This window comes from Sapajus apella, unplaced genomic scaffold (genome assembly GCF_009761245.1).
Source record: "Sapajus apella isolate SASKATOON/1434 unplaced genomic scaffold, GSC_monkey_1.0 scaffold142, whole genome shotgun sequence".
Classification (NCBI taxonomy): Eukaryota; Metazoa; Chordata; class Mammalia; order Primates; family Cebidae; genus Sapajus; species Sapajus apella.
The window spans coordinates 2,562,075-2,579,362 of NW_022437082.1; the positions used below are offsets into that span (position 1 = coordinate 2,562,075).

At 36.0% G+C, this 17,288-nt stretch overlaps 1 protein-coding gene across 3 annotated transcripts in view; it reads right to left on the reverse strand.

The window, feature by feature from the left end:
• Positions 1 to 17,288, reverse strand: part of GABRA3 (gamma-aminobutyric acid type A receptor subunit alpha3) — a 250,190-nt gene that overhangs the window by 140,476 nt on the left and 92,426 nt on the right. For 2 of the 3 annotated variants that reach the window (XM_032264160.1, XM_032264161.1), the window contains one exon: positions 13,540 to 13,705. The exons of the other annotated variant lie outside the window; for it this stretch is intronic. In XM_032264160.1, coding sequence (XP_032120051.1) covers positions 13,540 to 13,679 — 140 coding nt within the window. In that variant the 5' untranslated portion in view covers positions 13,680 to 13,705. The remainder of the gene's footprint in view (positions 1 to 13,539; positions 13,706 to 17,288) is intronic. 3 annotated transcript variants of the gene reach the window in all.

The following is a 17,288-nucleotide window of genomic DNA, read 5'->3' on the forward strand; positions in this document are numbered from 1 at the left end:
CACTGCAATAAAGCAAATATCACAATAAAGTGAGTCACAAATATTTTGGTTTCCCAGTGCATATAAAAGTTACGTTTATACTATGCAGCACTCTATTAAGTGTTCAATAGAATTATGGCTAATAAACAATTTATACACATTAATTAAAAACACTTTATTGCTAAAAAAAATGCTAATAATCATCTGAGGCTTCAACAAGTCATAATCTTCTTGCTGGTAGAAGGTTTTGCCTCAATGTGGATGGCTGCTGACCAATCAGGGTGGTGGTTGCTAAAGGTTGGGGCAGCTGTAGCAATTTCTTAAAATAAGATAAGTTTGCCCCATCAATTGACTCTTCTTTCAAAAAAAATTTTTCTGCAGCATGTGATGCTGTTTGGTAGCATTTTATACAAAGTAGAACTTCTTTCAAATTTGGAGCCCATCCTCTTAAACCCTTACACTGCTTTATCAACTAAGTTCATATAATATTCACAATCCTTTGTTATTATTTCAACAATTTCACAGCATCTTCACTAGGAGTAGATTCCATCTCAAAAAACCACTCTCATTTCTCATCTGTAAGAAGCAACTCATCCCTTCAAGTTTTTTCATGAGATTGCAGCAATTCAGTCACAACTTTGGGGTCCACTTCTAATTATAGTTTTCTGGCTATTTCCACCACATCTGCAGTTACTTCCTCCACTGTAGTCTTGAACCCCTCAAAGTCAACCACGAGGATTGGAACCAACTTCTTCTACACTTCTGTTAATGTCTACATTTTGACCTTTTCCCCTGAATCACAAATGTTCTTAGTGACATCCAAAAAGGTGAATCATTTCCAGAAAGTTTTCAATTGACTTTTTTCAGATCCATCATAGGAATCACTATCTATAGCAGCTATAACCTTAAGATATGTATTTCTTAAATAATAAAACTTGAAAGTCAAAATTTCTTCTTGATCCGTGGGCTGAAGAATGGATGTTATATTTGTAAGCATGAAACAACACTCATTTTGCACAGCTCCATCAAAGCTCTTGGGTGACTATATGCATTGTCATTGAACAATAATATTTTTAAAGGAGTCTTGTTTCCTGGGAAGTAGACTGCAACAGTGTGCTTAAAATATTCAGTAAACCATGCTATAAACAGTTGTCCTGTCATTCAGGCTTTGTTATTTCATTTACAGAGCATAGACAGAGTGGATTTAGCATAATTCTTGAAGGTCCTAGGATTTTCAGAATGGTAAATGAACAACTGGCTTCAGCTTAAAGTCACCAGCTGCCCCCTAACAAAAGAGTCAGCCGTGCTTTGAAGCTTCAAAGTCAGACATTTACTTCTCCTCTGCAGCTATGAAAGTTCTGAAAGATGTCTTCTTCCAATAGAAGGATGTTTCATCTACCAAAAGCTATTGTTAGTGTAGCCACCTTTATCAATTATCTTAGCTAGATTTTCTGTAGAACTTGCTGCAGCTCCTCCATCAGCACTTGCTGTTTCATTTTGCACTTTTATGTTATGGAGATGGCTTCTTTCCTTAAACCTCATGATCCAACCTCCATTTGCTTCAAAGGTTTTTCTGCAGTTTCTTTATCTCTCCCAGTCTTCATAGAATTGAAGAGAGTAACAGCGTTGATTTGAATTATGCTTTGTTTGAATGGAATGTTATGGCTGGCTTGATCTTCTATCCACTAAAACTTTCTCCATATTCGCAATTAGGCTGTTTCAGTTTCTTATCACTCATGTGCTCACTGGAGTAGCACTTTTAGTTTCCTTCAAAAGCCTTTCATTCACATTCACAACTTGGCTAACTGCTTGCCACAAGAGGCCTAGCTTTTAAAGTATCTCAGCTTTTGTCATGCCTTCCTTACTAAGCTTAATCATTTCTAGCTTTTGATGTAAAGTGAGAGCCATGTAACTTTTTCTTTTACTTGAACACTTAGAAGCTATGTAGGGCTACTAATTGGCCTATTTTCAATATTTTTGTATTTCAGGGAGCAGAAAGGCCTAAGGAGAGGAGGAGAGATAGGGGAATGCTCTTTCAGTGGAACAGTCAGAACAAACACAATATTTACCAATTAAGTCCACTGTCTTACATGAGTGGGTTTCATGGTGCCCCAAAACAATTACAATAGTAACATCAAAGATCACCAATCACAGACCACCATAATAGATATAATAATAAAAAATTTGAAAATTTGCCAGAATGATCAAAATGCAGCACAGAGACATAAAGTGAGCACATGCTGTTGGAAAAATGGCACCAATGGACTCACTCAACACAGGGTTTCCACAAACCTTCAATTTGTAAAAAACATGCTATCTACAAAGCACAATAAAGTGAAGCACAATCAAATGAGGTATGCCTGTACTTCCATATATGTAAAATGGGGATAACAATAACCTACATTATAAAACTTTGAAATAAGTTAGTAAATAAGATAATAAATACAAAATTATTTTGTAAATGACGGTTGCTCATTAACTTCCCCCCAGACTTCTGAAAATGCAATGAAAAACCTTCAAATACATTATCTTTTAGGGTACAGGAGAAAGTCAAGTTCACTGACCATTGAAAGGATTCTCAATGAAGTCATCAAACTAATGTTGTCACTGCCAACATCCTTCATTGAGGATCCTGGTATGTTTATGTTAAGGGAAAACAGGAGAGGCACAGATGTGGAGTTGCTGATGCAGTTCATACAACATCCCAAAGAGAAAAGATATTTACTTCATTAAAAGAATGGCATTTTTCCTGTACCACATATTTCCTGGGAGAGAGCAGATTTTTAAAAATAATAGTAATTCAGAATTACTAAGCAGATTATGTCTCTGCACCACTCACAAACCTTTCGTAACTCTTCGCAGCTAACCAAACAAAATCCCAATGCCTAAGCCTGACATTCATGGCCTTCTGCAGTCTGTTCCCTATATACTTTTAACAGTTGCAAATTCTACTACATCTCTTTCTGACCAGAAATCACAGGTAAATCAGATTACTCACAATTTCCCAATATTCCTCATGTTTTCATTTTTCAATTCTAGTCTGTCCTATAAGTGGAAATGTTCAACTAAATATTCAACACTAGGGATGCCAGTTATATACTAGGGAGGAAATGAGAAATACCTAGAATTCAATAGCACACTTTCTCTTTACGGAAGCTGCTTGAATAAAAAAGAACTAACCTGATTTTGGTTAGAATATGCCAAATCCATCTGAAAAAGACAGCTGTTCTTTTCTGAAATAGGTTCACCGGTAATAAAATTACAGCGGTACTGACTTGAGACATACCCACCCACTTGGAAAAATAAAGATCAAGTCCTTCATGCCTTCTTAGTAACTAAAAGCTACTGTTTCACACACACATACACACACACAATATTTAACTAGTATATGTTGTGAATGATAAAATAAGTCAGACCTTAAAGATATGATTCCATGTGACCATAAGCAGACATATCACAACTTAAAATGTGTCATGAACCAAAGTTTGCAAAGAAGCAAGAGTACATTCTTCCTTTGAAACAATGCCACAAAGAGTAGCTAGTTTTCTAGGCAAGAGTAAGCAAATCTGTTTCTCAAAATTAGTGTGAATGATTGTAACTGTAATGCCAATGCATGAGAACTATTTTGGCAATGCTTCTTGGTAAGCAGGTATTCATAGGCCAACCCGAGAGCCATTTATAACACTGTTCATGTGGAAAGAGAATTTTTTACACAGAAGAAGGGGAAACTAAAGTACTAGAAATATTATCTCCCCTACTATCATTTGTTCTTTATCCCCACACCCATGATCAAAGCAATGAGCTGGCCACCAGCTCAAAGGCTTTCAATTAATCCTTGTGATTGATATCCTTACAATAGAGAATCCTGACAGCCATCACTTTAAGCAAGTACTAAAATTCAATATCAGCCATACTAAGACAACCTGCCTCTTGACATAGTGCAATGGGAAGCCACAGCATCACCTACAAAGCATCATTGATAGTGGCCTCACATGTCCATCCCTGTTCTGTTTGCAAATTCTGCAATTCCATCTCAAATGGGAAAATGGTATGATGAAATTATATTTCTTATTTCTCCAGGTCATATAAGAAAACAGCACTTGTCTCACCTTAACATGGCCCACCCAGCTATGTGGCTCAGATATTAAGAATTCAGTGGCTGAGAGATTACTATATGTAAGTAAATGTTTGTGTATGTAAAATAAATTGACATGTGCCTCATTCTTACTGAAAAGTAACCAAACTCAAGAAAAGCGATATATCATAACGATTAACAGCATCGACTCTGGAGCCAAGTTTCCTGGGTTTCAATCCTAACTCTTCTATTTTCTAGCTGTGTGAGCTTTGGCAAGTTACCTGACCACTCTCTGTCCCCATATTTTATCTGTAAAGGAATAATAGAGTCACTTAGTTATCAGGTCTGTAATAAGGATTATATGAATCAACATATATTAATCACTTAGAATAGAGCTTAGTACATAGACCACTATGAACATAAAGTTTAAACTAACATAATGGATTATGAAAACTATAGGTAAGACTAAGAAATAGAATTTCAAAAAAAAATTAATTAGATAACAAGAAAGAGTGTCCAGTTTGAAGCAATGTCTGGAAAACCATATTATGCCAAAAGAATAGTTGAAAGGAAAGAGAGTTACCCTGCAGACAAGAAAGCATGGAGTATATCTCAAAGCTGCTATGTGGAAAAAGAAGCAAATGTTGCAAATATTACAGGGCCATGTAACTAGGAGATGTATGAAGAAGGTGGGCTTCAGCTCAATATTGGAAGCACTTTCTAACCCCTGGAGCTACGTCCTGTGGTACTAATGCAGCTTATCACTGCATAGATAAACTGGTAGGTGAATCATCAACCATAATGCAGGGGGGATTCTTTCCCAGTATAGGAACCTAGGAACTGACAGCCTCTCAGGTCCCAAGTCTGGCTTTGAAATTTTAAGATTTAATGATCAAATGCTAAGAGTATTGATGCATTGATTCTTTAATAGAAATTACATGTAAATGGAAGGGATTGGACTCTTCATACTTATATTACAAGTAAAAGTAAGTACATGTGTGGCCACAGGTACCAGTTTATTCTGAGATTAAGAGAACTGAGTATATCATTTTCAAGATAAATACAGATGCTTACAAGTACTGACACCTTTAGATAGTAGAACCAAGTCAGGCTGTAGATGTGACAAGGAAACAAGTAACTCCCCGGTTGTCTTCTTTTCAGTTCACAGCATCAGCTGTCACCATGGCCACAACCATATAATGTTGATAAAGAAAATGAGTTAATATAGTGTCATATTCCTCCTAAATCATGGTCCCTACTGTATCGGTAGTGTGGAAATATGCAGCTTTGTGTGCAGCATATTTTGTTTGCCTTTTCACTATTCTCCACCCTGTTCTCCTTTCTAGAAGGCTAATATTTGTGCACTTCATTATAGGCTCCATTGGCCTGTTGCTTCAACTTGAGTATGGCCACCTTGGCTGAAGATCAGAGGAAGACAAAAAGTCTGAGCATGTAATTCCCTGGCTCTCTCCCTATGAAATCTTTTCAGGCTGGCTGTTTCCTCCACCAAAAATCTCTGTACCTCTTAAGAAAGCTTGATTTACATGATATGTGTGCTGTTCACCTTAGGTTCTTACTCTATTCCTTGTGGTTCCTCTGCACTTAGATTATAATTTTATGATTAGTTTCTGCAAATATATCCTTCTCAAATAATTAAAATGTCCCATCTGTATTCTCTGGGATCCTGACAAATTCAACAAATTGCAGTCAGATCTGGCATTTGCTGCTTAGGTACTTACTTGTTGACCCATTATGAAAATTGCTGATATTCAATCATTCTGACCCAGAAAAATGTCAGTTTCAAAATGGTTCAAGTTGACATTATTCACATACATAATTCCAGTTTCTCTTGGTCAAAATACTTAACCAGGAAGCAGGAGTATAAGAAATTCATTTATTACATGAAGCTGAAATTACTCTCTGTAACTTTTTATCAAAAAATGCAGGACTGGGAATAAGAAACTGGTGTTCTAGACCTGGGTCCATTATTAACTTTCTGTAAGATATTAGGAAAGTTGATTTTCCTTTTTGAGCCTCGGTTTCTTCTTGTACAAATAAAAAATCAGATTATATGCTCTCTACAGGTTTTTTCATGGGTGCTGTTCTAAAGTTCCAGAATCCCATATCCCTAACTATACTGTTAGTTCCTTAAGAACAGGAACTGTGTCCCTAAAGATTCCTTACATCAGAATCATCTGGGGCATTTTAGGCACAATTCCCAGAGCTACCAAATAAAAATCTTCAAATGTGGAGCCTGCTTTATTGCTTGCAAATACTGAATGTTGAGAACCATTACATGTAGCACGAGTTATACAAAGTACTGGTCAATAAACCACTGTTGATTGTTAAAATGGCTGGGGCGGCCAATGTAGGGGATTTAATTGAATAAATCACTTAAGTTGGATAAAATAATGCAGTAATGGATTTTTTTCAATACACAAAAACATAATTAAGAAAGTATGGAAACAATCAAAAAGAAGCAGCAGTTCTTAAGTACCACAACTATTAGCAAAAATTCTGTATTTTAAAATTATATTGGATCCTTTATGGCAAAGACAAACAGATTGACAACCCTAATATTTGTGATTTTTATGATTAATCTGGTCTAACTTCACTTGTCTTATATATTTTTTTCTTTTTAGCTTTATTTTAGGTTCAGAGGTACATGTGCAGGTTTGTTATGTAGGTAAATTATGTCATGGGGGTTTGGTGAACAGGTATTTATTTTGTCACCCAGGTAATAAGCATAGTACCCAACAGGTAGCTTTCCTATACTCACCCTCCTTCCTTCCACACTTTGCCCTCAAGTAGTCCCTGGTATTTATTGTTCCCTTCTTTGTGTCCATGTGTACTCAATGTTCAGCTCCCACGTGTAAGTGAGAACAGGTAGTATTTGGTTTATTGTTCCTGTGTTAGTTTGCTCAGGATAACAGCCTCCAGCTGCATCCATGTTGCAGCAAATGACATGAACTCATTCTTTTTTATGACTGCATAGTATTCCATGGTGGATATGTACCACATTTCTTTTATCCAATCCACTTGAATGGGCATTTAGGTTGATTTCATGTCTTTGCTATCATGAAGAGCACTGCCATGAACGTATGTATGCATGTGTCTTTATGATAGAGTGAGTTATATTCCTTTAGATATATATCCAAAACTGGGATTCCTGGGTCAAATGGTAATTCTGTTTTAAGTTTTTTGAGAAATCACCAAACTACTTTCCACAATGGCTGAACTAATTTACATTCCCACCAGCAGTATATGAGATAGTTGTAGGTTTGCAACATTATTTCTGAGCTCTCTATTCTGTCCTCCCCAACCTCACCAGCAGCTGTTATAGTTTAACTTTTTAAGAATAGCCAATCAGACTGATATGAGACAGTATCTCATTGTGGTTTTGTTTTTTATTTCTCTAATGAACAGTAATATTCTATGTTTTTTCATATGCTTTTTGGCCATATAAATGTCTTCTTTTGAGGAGTGTCTGTTCATGTTCATTCCTATTTTTAACTGGGTTGTTTTTTGCTTGTGAATTTGTTTGTGAAGTTCCTTATAGATGCTGGATATTAGACCTGTGTTGGATGCATAGCTTACAAATACTTTCTTCCATTCCATAGATTGTCTCTTTACTCCCCTGATAGTTTATTCTGCTGTCAGAAGCTCTTTCATTTTATTAGGTCCCATTTGTCAATTTTTGGTTTTGTTGCAATTGCTTTTCGTGTCTTCATCATGAAATCTTTGCCAGGTCCTATGTCTAGAATGGTACTTTCTAGATTATCTTACAGGGTTTTTGTAGTTTTAGGTTTGACATGTAAGTCTTTAATCTACCTTCCCAGCATCATTTATTGAATAGGGATTTCTTTCCCCATTGCTTGTTTTTGTCGACTTTGTGAAAGATCAGATGTTTTTAGGTCTGTGGCATTATTTCTGGGCTCTCTATTCTATTCCATTTGTCTATATGTCTATTTTTGTACCAGTACCGTGCTCTTTTGGTTACTGTAGCCCTGTAGTATAGTTTGAAGTTGAGTAGCATGATGTTTCCAGCTGTGTTCTTTTGCTTAGGATTACCTTGGCTGTTTGGGCTCTTTTAGGGTTCCATATAAATTAAAAAAAAAAAAAAAGCTTTTCTAGTTCTGTAAAGAATATTATTGGTAGTTTGATAGGAATAGCATTGAATTTGTAAATTGCTTTTGGAAGTATGGCCATTTTAACAATATTGATTCTTCCTATCCATCAGCATGGAATTTTTTCCATTTGTTTGTGTCATCTCTGATTTCTTTGAGCAATGTGTTGTAATTCTTATTGTAGAGCCCTTTCACCACCCTGGTTACCTGTATTCATAGGTATTTTATTCTTTTATGGCTATTGTGAATGGGATTGTGTTTTTGATTTGGCTTTCAGCTTGGATGTTGTTGGTGTATGATGCTACTGACTTCTGAACATTAATTTTGTAGCCTGAAACTTTGCTGAAGCTTTAAAATCAGATCAAGGAGCTTTTGGGCAGAAGCTAGGGGATTTTCTGAGTATAGAATCATATTGTCTGCAAACAGAGATGTTAGACTATCTTCTGATTGGGATGCCTTTTATATCTTTCTCTTGCCTGATTGCTCTGGCTAGGACTTCAGTACCATGAGGAATAGGAGTAGTGAGAGAGAGCATCCATGTCTTGCTCTGCCTTTCAAGAGGAATGTTTCAAGCTTTTGCCCATTCAGTATGGTGCTGGCTGTGGGTTTTTCATAGACAGACCTTATTATTTTGAAGTATGTTCCTTCAATTCCTAGTTTGTTGTAGAGAGTTTTTTAATGAAATAATGTTGATTTTTATCAAAAGCCTTTTACGTATGTACCGAGATAATTATGTGTGTTTTTGTTTTTAGTTTTACTGGTGTGGTGAATCACATTTATTAATTTGCATATGGTGAACCAACCATGCATCCCAGGGATAAAGCCTACTTGATCATGGTGGATTCATTTTTTGATATGCTACTAGATTTAGTTTGCTAAATTTTATTGAGGATTTCTGCATCTAAGTTCCTCAAGGATATTGGCCAAAAGGCTTTTTTGTTGTTGTGTCTCTGCCAGGTTTTGGTATCAGAATGATTCTGGTCTCATAGAATGAGTTAGGGAGGAGTCCCTTCTCTTCAGTTATTTGGAATACTTTCAGTAGGAATGGTACCAGTTCTTTATACATCTGTTAGGATTTGGCCGTGAATTCATTTGTTCCTAGGCTTTTTCTGATTGGTAGGCTTTTTATTACTGATTCAATTTTGGAACTTGTTATTAGTCTGTTCAGGGATTCAATTTCTTCCTGGTTCAATCTTAGGAAGTTTGCATGTTTCCAGGAATTTATCCATTTCTTTTACATTTTCTAGCTTGTATGCATAGAGATGTTCATAGTCCCTGAAGGTTTTCTGTATTTCTGTGGGGCCAGTAGTAACATCCTCTTTGCTATTTCTGATTGTGTTTATTTGAATCTTCTCTTTTTTTCTTTATTAGACTAACTAGTTGTCTATCTATCTTATTCATTCTTTCAAAGAACACACTCCTGGACTTGATCTTTTGTATGCTTTTTTGCATCTCAATTTCCTTCAGTTCAGCTCTGATTTTTGTTATGTCTTGTCTTTTACTAGCTTTGGGGTTGATTTCCTCTTGGTTCTCTAGTTCCTCTAGGTGTGACGTTAGGTTGTTAATTTGAGATCTGTGTAACTTTTTGACATGGGCATTTAGTGCTATAAACTTTCCTCTTAACACTCTTTAGCCATGTCCCAGAGATTCTGATATGTTGTATCTTTGTTCTCATGACTTTCAATAAATTTCTTTATTTCTGCCTTAATTTCATTATTTACCCAAAAGACATTTAGGAGAATACAACCCTAATATTTGGAGCCATGCTTTTAGTAGTCTCATCCCTCAAAAGTATTAATTGCACTGGTCTTGGAAGAAAGTAAATCAACAAAATGTTTCCAATTCAAGAAATATAGACCCAGTGTGGTGGCCCACACCTATAATCCCAATACTTTAGGAGGCCAATGTGGGAAGATCTTTTGAGGACAGGAGTTTGAGATCAGCCTGGATAAGAGAGTGAGACCCTATCTCTACAAAATATTTTAAAAAATTAGCCATGTGTGGTGGCTTATACCTATAATCCCAGCTACTCAGGAGGCTCAGGCAGGAGGGATCATATGATCATGTGAGCCTAGGAGTTTGATGTTACAATGAGCTATGATCATACCACTGAATTTTAGCCTGCATAGCAGAGTAAGACTCTATGAAGAAAGAAAAGAAAAGAAAAGAAAAGAAAAGAAAAGAAAGAAAGAAAGAAAGAAAGAAAGAAAGAAAGAAAGAAAGAAAGAGGAAGGGAGGGAGAGGGAGAAAGGGAGGGAGAGGGAGGAAGGGAGGGAGGGAAAGGAAAGAAAAGAAAAGAGAAAAGAAAGAAGATATGCAGTGATTTCATTACCTCTTTATTAAAACCAAGCACTTCACTCTGCTTTTTCAGATAGGATTTCTTGACTTCCTCTTTGACATAATTACTAAAACCCTAGGCTATCTGGTTTTCTAAACACCAACAGCATGCAAACAAACCATTGTAAACAGGAGTTGAGATGTAAGAACTAACACTGAAGATAGAACTAAAAAAGAAAAAAAAATTAGAATGAATATAATGAACATGTGCTTGAGAGATGTGTGTTTGTTTCAAAGATAAAGTCTGTGTGGTCCTGGCTGGCCTTGAACTACTGGGCTCAAGAGATGCTTCTGTATCAGCCCCAAGTAGCTGGGACTATAGGCATATACTACTGCACCCAACAGTGAATTTTCTTTATGATGATCAAAAGTCACAAAGAAACAGGACTATTCTATTCAAAAAATCCTTGTTTAGGATTATAAGAAAATATACAATACATTTTTAGAAATCTGTATTATCAGAGTTAAAATGTAAAAGGCTTTAACACTTTTAAATTGGTGAGGTTCATTTATTTAGAACCTCCATCTTATTTAGAATCTATCATGGCCCAATGAAATGAAATACATGAGAAGTTAACAAAACAGAACTGGTTTTATTTCCCAGATTGGAAGAAAGAACAAAAAGAGTCTTATATACCAAGGCTGTAAAGACATACAAGCCCAGTTCGGCAGTCCCAGCCCCAGAGATTATTGTAAAACAGTGCTGATATAAGATGAAAAGACTCAGATAATCAACATTAAGATAATCAACCCTGCAAAAATAATTAGGAATACTTCCTACTTCAAGATGCATGCTTCAAGAATATGGGACAATAGCCAAATGTAAAACAACAACAAAAAAAATAGTCACTACCAAAGCATAAAATACCTTGTGTAATATTGAAATATTGCAGGGCTAAGAGGTCATTTTTAGTAATGATATTCCTTGGATAAAAAGGGATTTTAAAGTCTAAAAGAAGTTCAACATTGCTGAATAACAAAGAGTTTGGTGGCAGAAAGACTAAGAAATAAGGCTAGCAAGGTGGGTAGAACCTGGGTCATGACGGGTTTTATTAAATCATGTAAAGGAGTTTGTAATTCATTGTAGGGACAATATAAAACTATGAAAGGGCTCTAAATAGGGTAGGTATGACCAAACATGTATTATAGAAAAAAATACTTACAGAGTGGAGGTTAGTTTGGATGGGAGCAAGACTTTAGGAAGTAAGACAAGGTTTGTGCAGAGGTCCAAATGGAGGATAACATTGGACTAAACTAGGGTGGTAGCAGAACTGTTGGAAAAAAGTAGACAAATCCAAGAGATATGGGAGGTAGAAATGACAAATCTTGGTGATTGATTTGATATTGAGAGTAAGGAATAGAAAACTGGCAAAAATGGTTCCAAGTTTCTGGCTTGAGCAGCTGTGTACATGGTGGTACCACTGACTGAAAGAGGAAAAAAAATGGAAGAGGAATATGTTTGTCTGTTTGTTGTTTGTTTTGTTATGTTTGTTCTTTAGGGTCGGGGAGGGAGATGAAGATAATGAAACCACATTGGATATGCTTAGTTTAAGAAGTGTGTGGAATAGCCAAGTGGGCATGTTCAGTAGACAGTTGGATATAGAAATCTGACATTCAAGAGAAGGCTAGAATGAAGATTGAGATGGGAGTCATTGGCATTTACATATATACAGTAACTACATCATAGAAATGAATGAAATCACTCAGGGGATCTGTAATGTAAGAAGCGTGCCTAGAACAAAACAAGGAAAAACACAAACACCTGAGGGGTGAACAAAAAAAGACTAAAAAAGATCTTTATATCACAAAGGTCTTTGATGTACCTGTGTAGTATTGTGGAAAATATTCTGGAAAGCATAGCCATAAAAGTGTAAAGAAACCAAGATACAGTATTTATTGTTGATCTAATAGTATTCTCAGATCCCTTTCACTGGGCCAGTGAAACCATCCTTCAGCTACTGTGTAAAATTACTATCTGTTGAAGGGAGTCACCTCACCTAAAATGTCTGGAAGACTATGCCTTTCTCCATGGGTTCCACAGGCAATGACTGATTGAGATGAGATTATCTAAGCATGGGTCCTTTGCCTCAAGATAGGACAGATCTTTTAGTGTCATGTATGTCCCATATCTTCTCATGAGGTCAAATTGAGACTATACCTTTGTTTTACTTCTTCTCTTTCCCTATCTTCCTTCCCTTACTTCCTTAATGGGTTTCTGCTGAAAGTGACCTCTCAACAAATCATTTGCTCAAGAATCCTTTTTTCATACCCTGTTTCTAGAGAACCTAATCAAAACACCAGAGAGTTCTGGTGTCTCTGAAGCCAAAGAGATAATTATTATTAAACCATATATTTATATTTTATGCATGTTTCTACATGTATTTTTATTTCCTAATAAAATAAAATTGTGGAGGGAGAAGTCAACTATATTGGAACATATGAACAGACAGGTGTTCATTTTAGCAACAGAACCAGCATTGCACTTCTTGGCTGCAGAAGTTGCCTTAGAGTCATGGGGTTGGAAGTCAGACAGTAGCAAGTGAATGAATGGGTGAGAGGTAAATAGATGCAATGAAGCATACCACTCCTTCAAGAAATATGACTATGAAGGGGAGCACATAATTAAGGCAGTATCTGGAGGGAAAAATTTTAAATTTAAGATGAGTGATTTTTAAACATTATCATGTTTAAATGTTAATGAGCCAGAGCCAATAAAAAGGAAAAGGTTGAAGATCTAAGAAAGGAGATAAAATTGAGGACAAAAGACTGGAAAGAATTGTTTATTAGATATTACAAAGGTGATTTAAGCCTGGTCCAGGGTGTTGTCAAAGAAGAGAAAATTTTGAGATGTTTTTCTACCTTGAAAGTCTGAGCCTATGACATTTTTCTAAATCGAATGTAATGTATAAGTATTCAGAGATCAGAGTACTTGAGTTCATCTGGTAGAAAACATCTGAAGTTTTGGTCTGTGGCAAGCATTTATCACAATCTTCTTTCATCCCAAGAGTTAGGGGTACTTACCCACCAATGTCCTGCTTCACAAAGTCCCCAGGTTCTTGTCGTCTTGATTCCCCTTGACCAGTGGTTCCAGGAAGAATATTAATCAGGAAAAGAATCCCAAGGCTGGTCATATAATAGTGACTCATTTGTGTGATTATCATCTTCTTAGGCACAAACTTAGAGAGACCTGTGAGATTCACAGTTTAGAGAAGGGGTAAGAGATAAGGAGTAGAAAACAAAGTGAGAGAAGAGAAAGAGGTAAAAGAGAGAGAGAGAGATAAAGAGATGTTACTAAATTCTATTGGAGCCATTTAACTTCTCTAGTGTCTAGTGACTCACTGCTTAATTCAACTGTCCCATTTTCCCAGCTTGTCAATGCCACCAAAATCACTCCCAATATACCCTTCTCCTAAATATACCAGAGCCGTCCAAGAAAGGATGCATAGAGTAGCACGAAGAGATCTAAGTCAGTAATCAGGAGTCTGAGGTTACTGCAACATCTCTTTCCTTGGCTTACCCCCATGTAACTAGGTGAGTAACAGAATTTCCCTCAGCTTAGATTACCTCTTATAATCCAAGATCTTAAAAATATTCTCTCATGTCTTTATTTCCCTCCAATCCCCTGTTTGATTATTAGTGTTACAAAATCCTTTGCCTTGGCTAACTGTGTAACATTTAGAGAATCCTAGTTTACTAGTATATTAAGACCTGGAGTCTCTTTATAGAATTTTGGGGATTGATTTTCATCTTCATAGAGTTAAGCAATTTTCCAAAAGATTAAATGGCCTGAAATGGATAGACTGTTTCCTCTAAATTAGGCTGAGAAAATATTGAATTAATGAGACATGATGGCTCTTGAATAAGAATGCTGTATTTCCCCATAAAGAGATATTTGAAAGCAAACTTGCTCCTTTAGGTAGGGGCCACAACATAAAGATAAATCCAAGCCTTCTTCCTGGCACTAAAGAGGTCAGCAAATTGCACTGGTGATAGAATTAGTGATTTAGACTTCCCTATAAGCAAGGCTGTTTTATGAACTCTGGATCAGTGGAGATTTAACCAAGGCATGGGGTTAAGAAAGCAATCAATAAAGTAACGGTTCTTGCTACCTCTAATTTGTGGCTTCTTTGAATATGAGACACTGAGAAATGGAAGGAGACCTAACTCTGAACCAATACCATACCCTTTTTCAGTCATATCAGTGGATAAATTTTCAGAAGAAATGGAGGGATATATAACTGTTTTTTTTTTTTTTTCCAAGAAAGCTTATGCAGGAGACCAATATGTAAAACAGATACACATTAAGAAGCTATTCTGGTTGGTGAGATTAAGAACAAAAGTCCTTTTAAATTCATCCCACATCCCTCAAAAAAACAACCACTGGGATCTATATTAGGCTGTCTTCATGAATCTGGTATAGGCATAAGAAAACCTACAACACTGGAGAAGATAGACTTCTGACATGATAAACTGTCTGCATTAGAGATAGAGATAATCATAACATTAGATTACACCATACAAAATTGCCAACCTTTGACAATTTTGGTTTTAGCAAAGAAAGCAATTTTTTTGTTTGTTTGTTTTTATTATTTATTTTTTCCCCATTTATTTATTTTATTGCATTTTAGGTTTTGGGGTACATGTGAAGAACATGCAAAATTGTTGCATAGGAAGCAATTTCTTATGATTAAACTAATATATGAGCTGTGACATCCATGGTTCATGAACTATAAAAGAGTTAATGAACATCTTACAGGAGTATACAGGAATGATACAGTTCAGAAAACCATAGTATATGAGTAAGAAAAGGTGGTGCATGATCAGACAACTCCAACCACAAGTAACATCCATGGTAAGGAGAGTAACCATCACATATGCTCAAATATTCACAGCGCTTTAGCAGATCCTAATGTTGTATAATCACATGACAAGGATTAATGCTCAGATAATCATCACACATGAATTGACAACTACTCTACAGGAACGGAGACACTTGGGTCAGGATATGAAGTTTAAATTGGAGAAACAATCCATGGAATATAAGACATAGCAATGATGCAGGCTTAGAAAACATGAGTCCATGAGTAACAATCCTGGGTGTAGGAGAAGATGGGCATATGTAAAGAAAGAGATCCATAGTGTGTATTCAGCTATGCTATTCTAATATATCACTATGGGTTATGTTCAAATTATCATGGTAGACAAGCAACAAACTATCACACTAAGAATAGACGACAATAACATAGAATTCAATGTCCATGATTTGGAAGGAGAAAACTAAGACATATATTATGATACATTAAAAAGACCACAGCATTACATGAAATCATAACTACATTATATGTCTGTGACAGTGAAACAAAGAGCCTTCAAACATAATCACATATCCATGTAGCTCGAGGCAAATAAAGTATATGCACAGACAAATATGATATATGTGAAGAAGTATTTGGTATATCAATTCTTAACCATGATATATGAGCACACAATATATGTATCATAGCAACCATGATACAGGAATTAAGTGACATGGTTTAGGAGCAGACTGCAGTGCTATGGAAGTAGACTACAATGGTGAAGGAACAGAAAAGGTCATCGTCTGTGAGTAAGCATACAAGGTCAAAAAGTTTTCACTGAGCAGAAAGACAAGATATAGTTGCAAGTCATCATAGTGAAGAATTGATATCCTTGGGGTAATGATGACAATAGTGAATAAATAGCTATTTGTAATATATGAACACACAAATACAATGCACATTTTCATGGTGAATAAAATGAAAATTACAGTAAAGGAACATCATATGGATATTCAGGCAACTATGTTGTATGAGCAGAAAGTAAAACCTAATGCTGGTTATAATCATAAAGCCAGGCTATGTTGCAAAAGTAGACAACCATAATTCATGCTCATATAAGTACAGTACACACACACACACACACACACACACGAAATGTTCTGTGATTTTACAGTCAACTATGACACAATAGCAGATGCCTTTGGTAGAAGCAGATTGGCTATGAAACAGGAGGAGACAATGCTTGTGCAAAGTCAGATAACCATGGTATTAGAAGAGATTATTAATGATACAAGAACACATAATCATGACACATGCTCAGGCCATCATAATATGTAATTGTGTGGCCAAATTAGCAAATAATTAACAACCAATTCACCCTACTCAAGAGCTAAAGGAAGGTACAAGAAACAAATAGACAAAAATGTCATTTATAAGATGATAACTTACAAATTAATATCTTCATTCCAGATATTACCTGGAATCCATTTATGTATCTAGATATGGATTCCAGGATATAGCACATATCTTAAACTCATATATTAACTCATAATAAAACTTAAACTCAGGTTAGGTTTAAGATGCCTCTCACAAAACTCTGTACCTAGATGTCTGAGAGGCATCTTAAACATAACATGCTCAAATCTGAAGTTCAGATATCCACCCACATACACATATATAGATCTGGTCCTGTGCAGTGTTTTCCATCTCAAGTAATGGTAACTCCACACTTCCATTTGCTCTGAATAAAAACTCTAAAGTCATTCTTGACTCGCCTTTAACTTTCATACCACACATCTGATCTATTAGCAAGTTTGATTGGAATTCCATTCAAAATAAAGCCACTGATCATCACCTCTGCTGCTACCACTCTAGCTTGTCGTCTCTTGTCAAGATCATTGTAAAAGCTTAACTGGTTTTGCTGCCTCTATCCTTGCTCCCCTTGAGTCTGTTCCCCACACAGTGGGCAGAGGG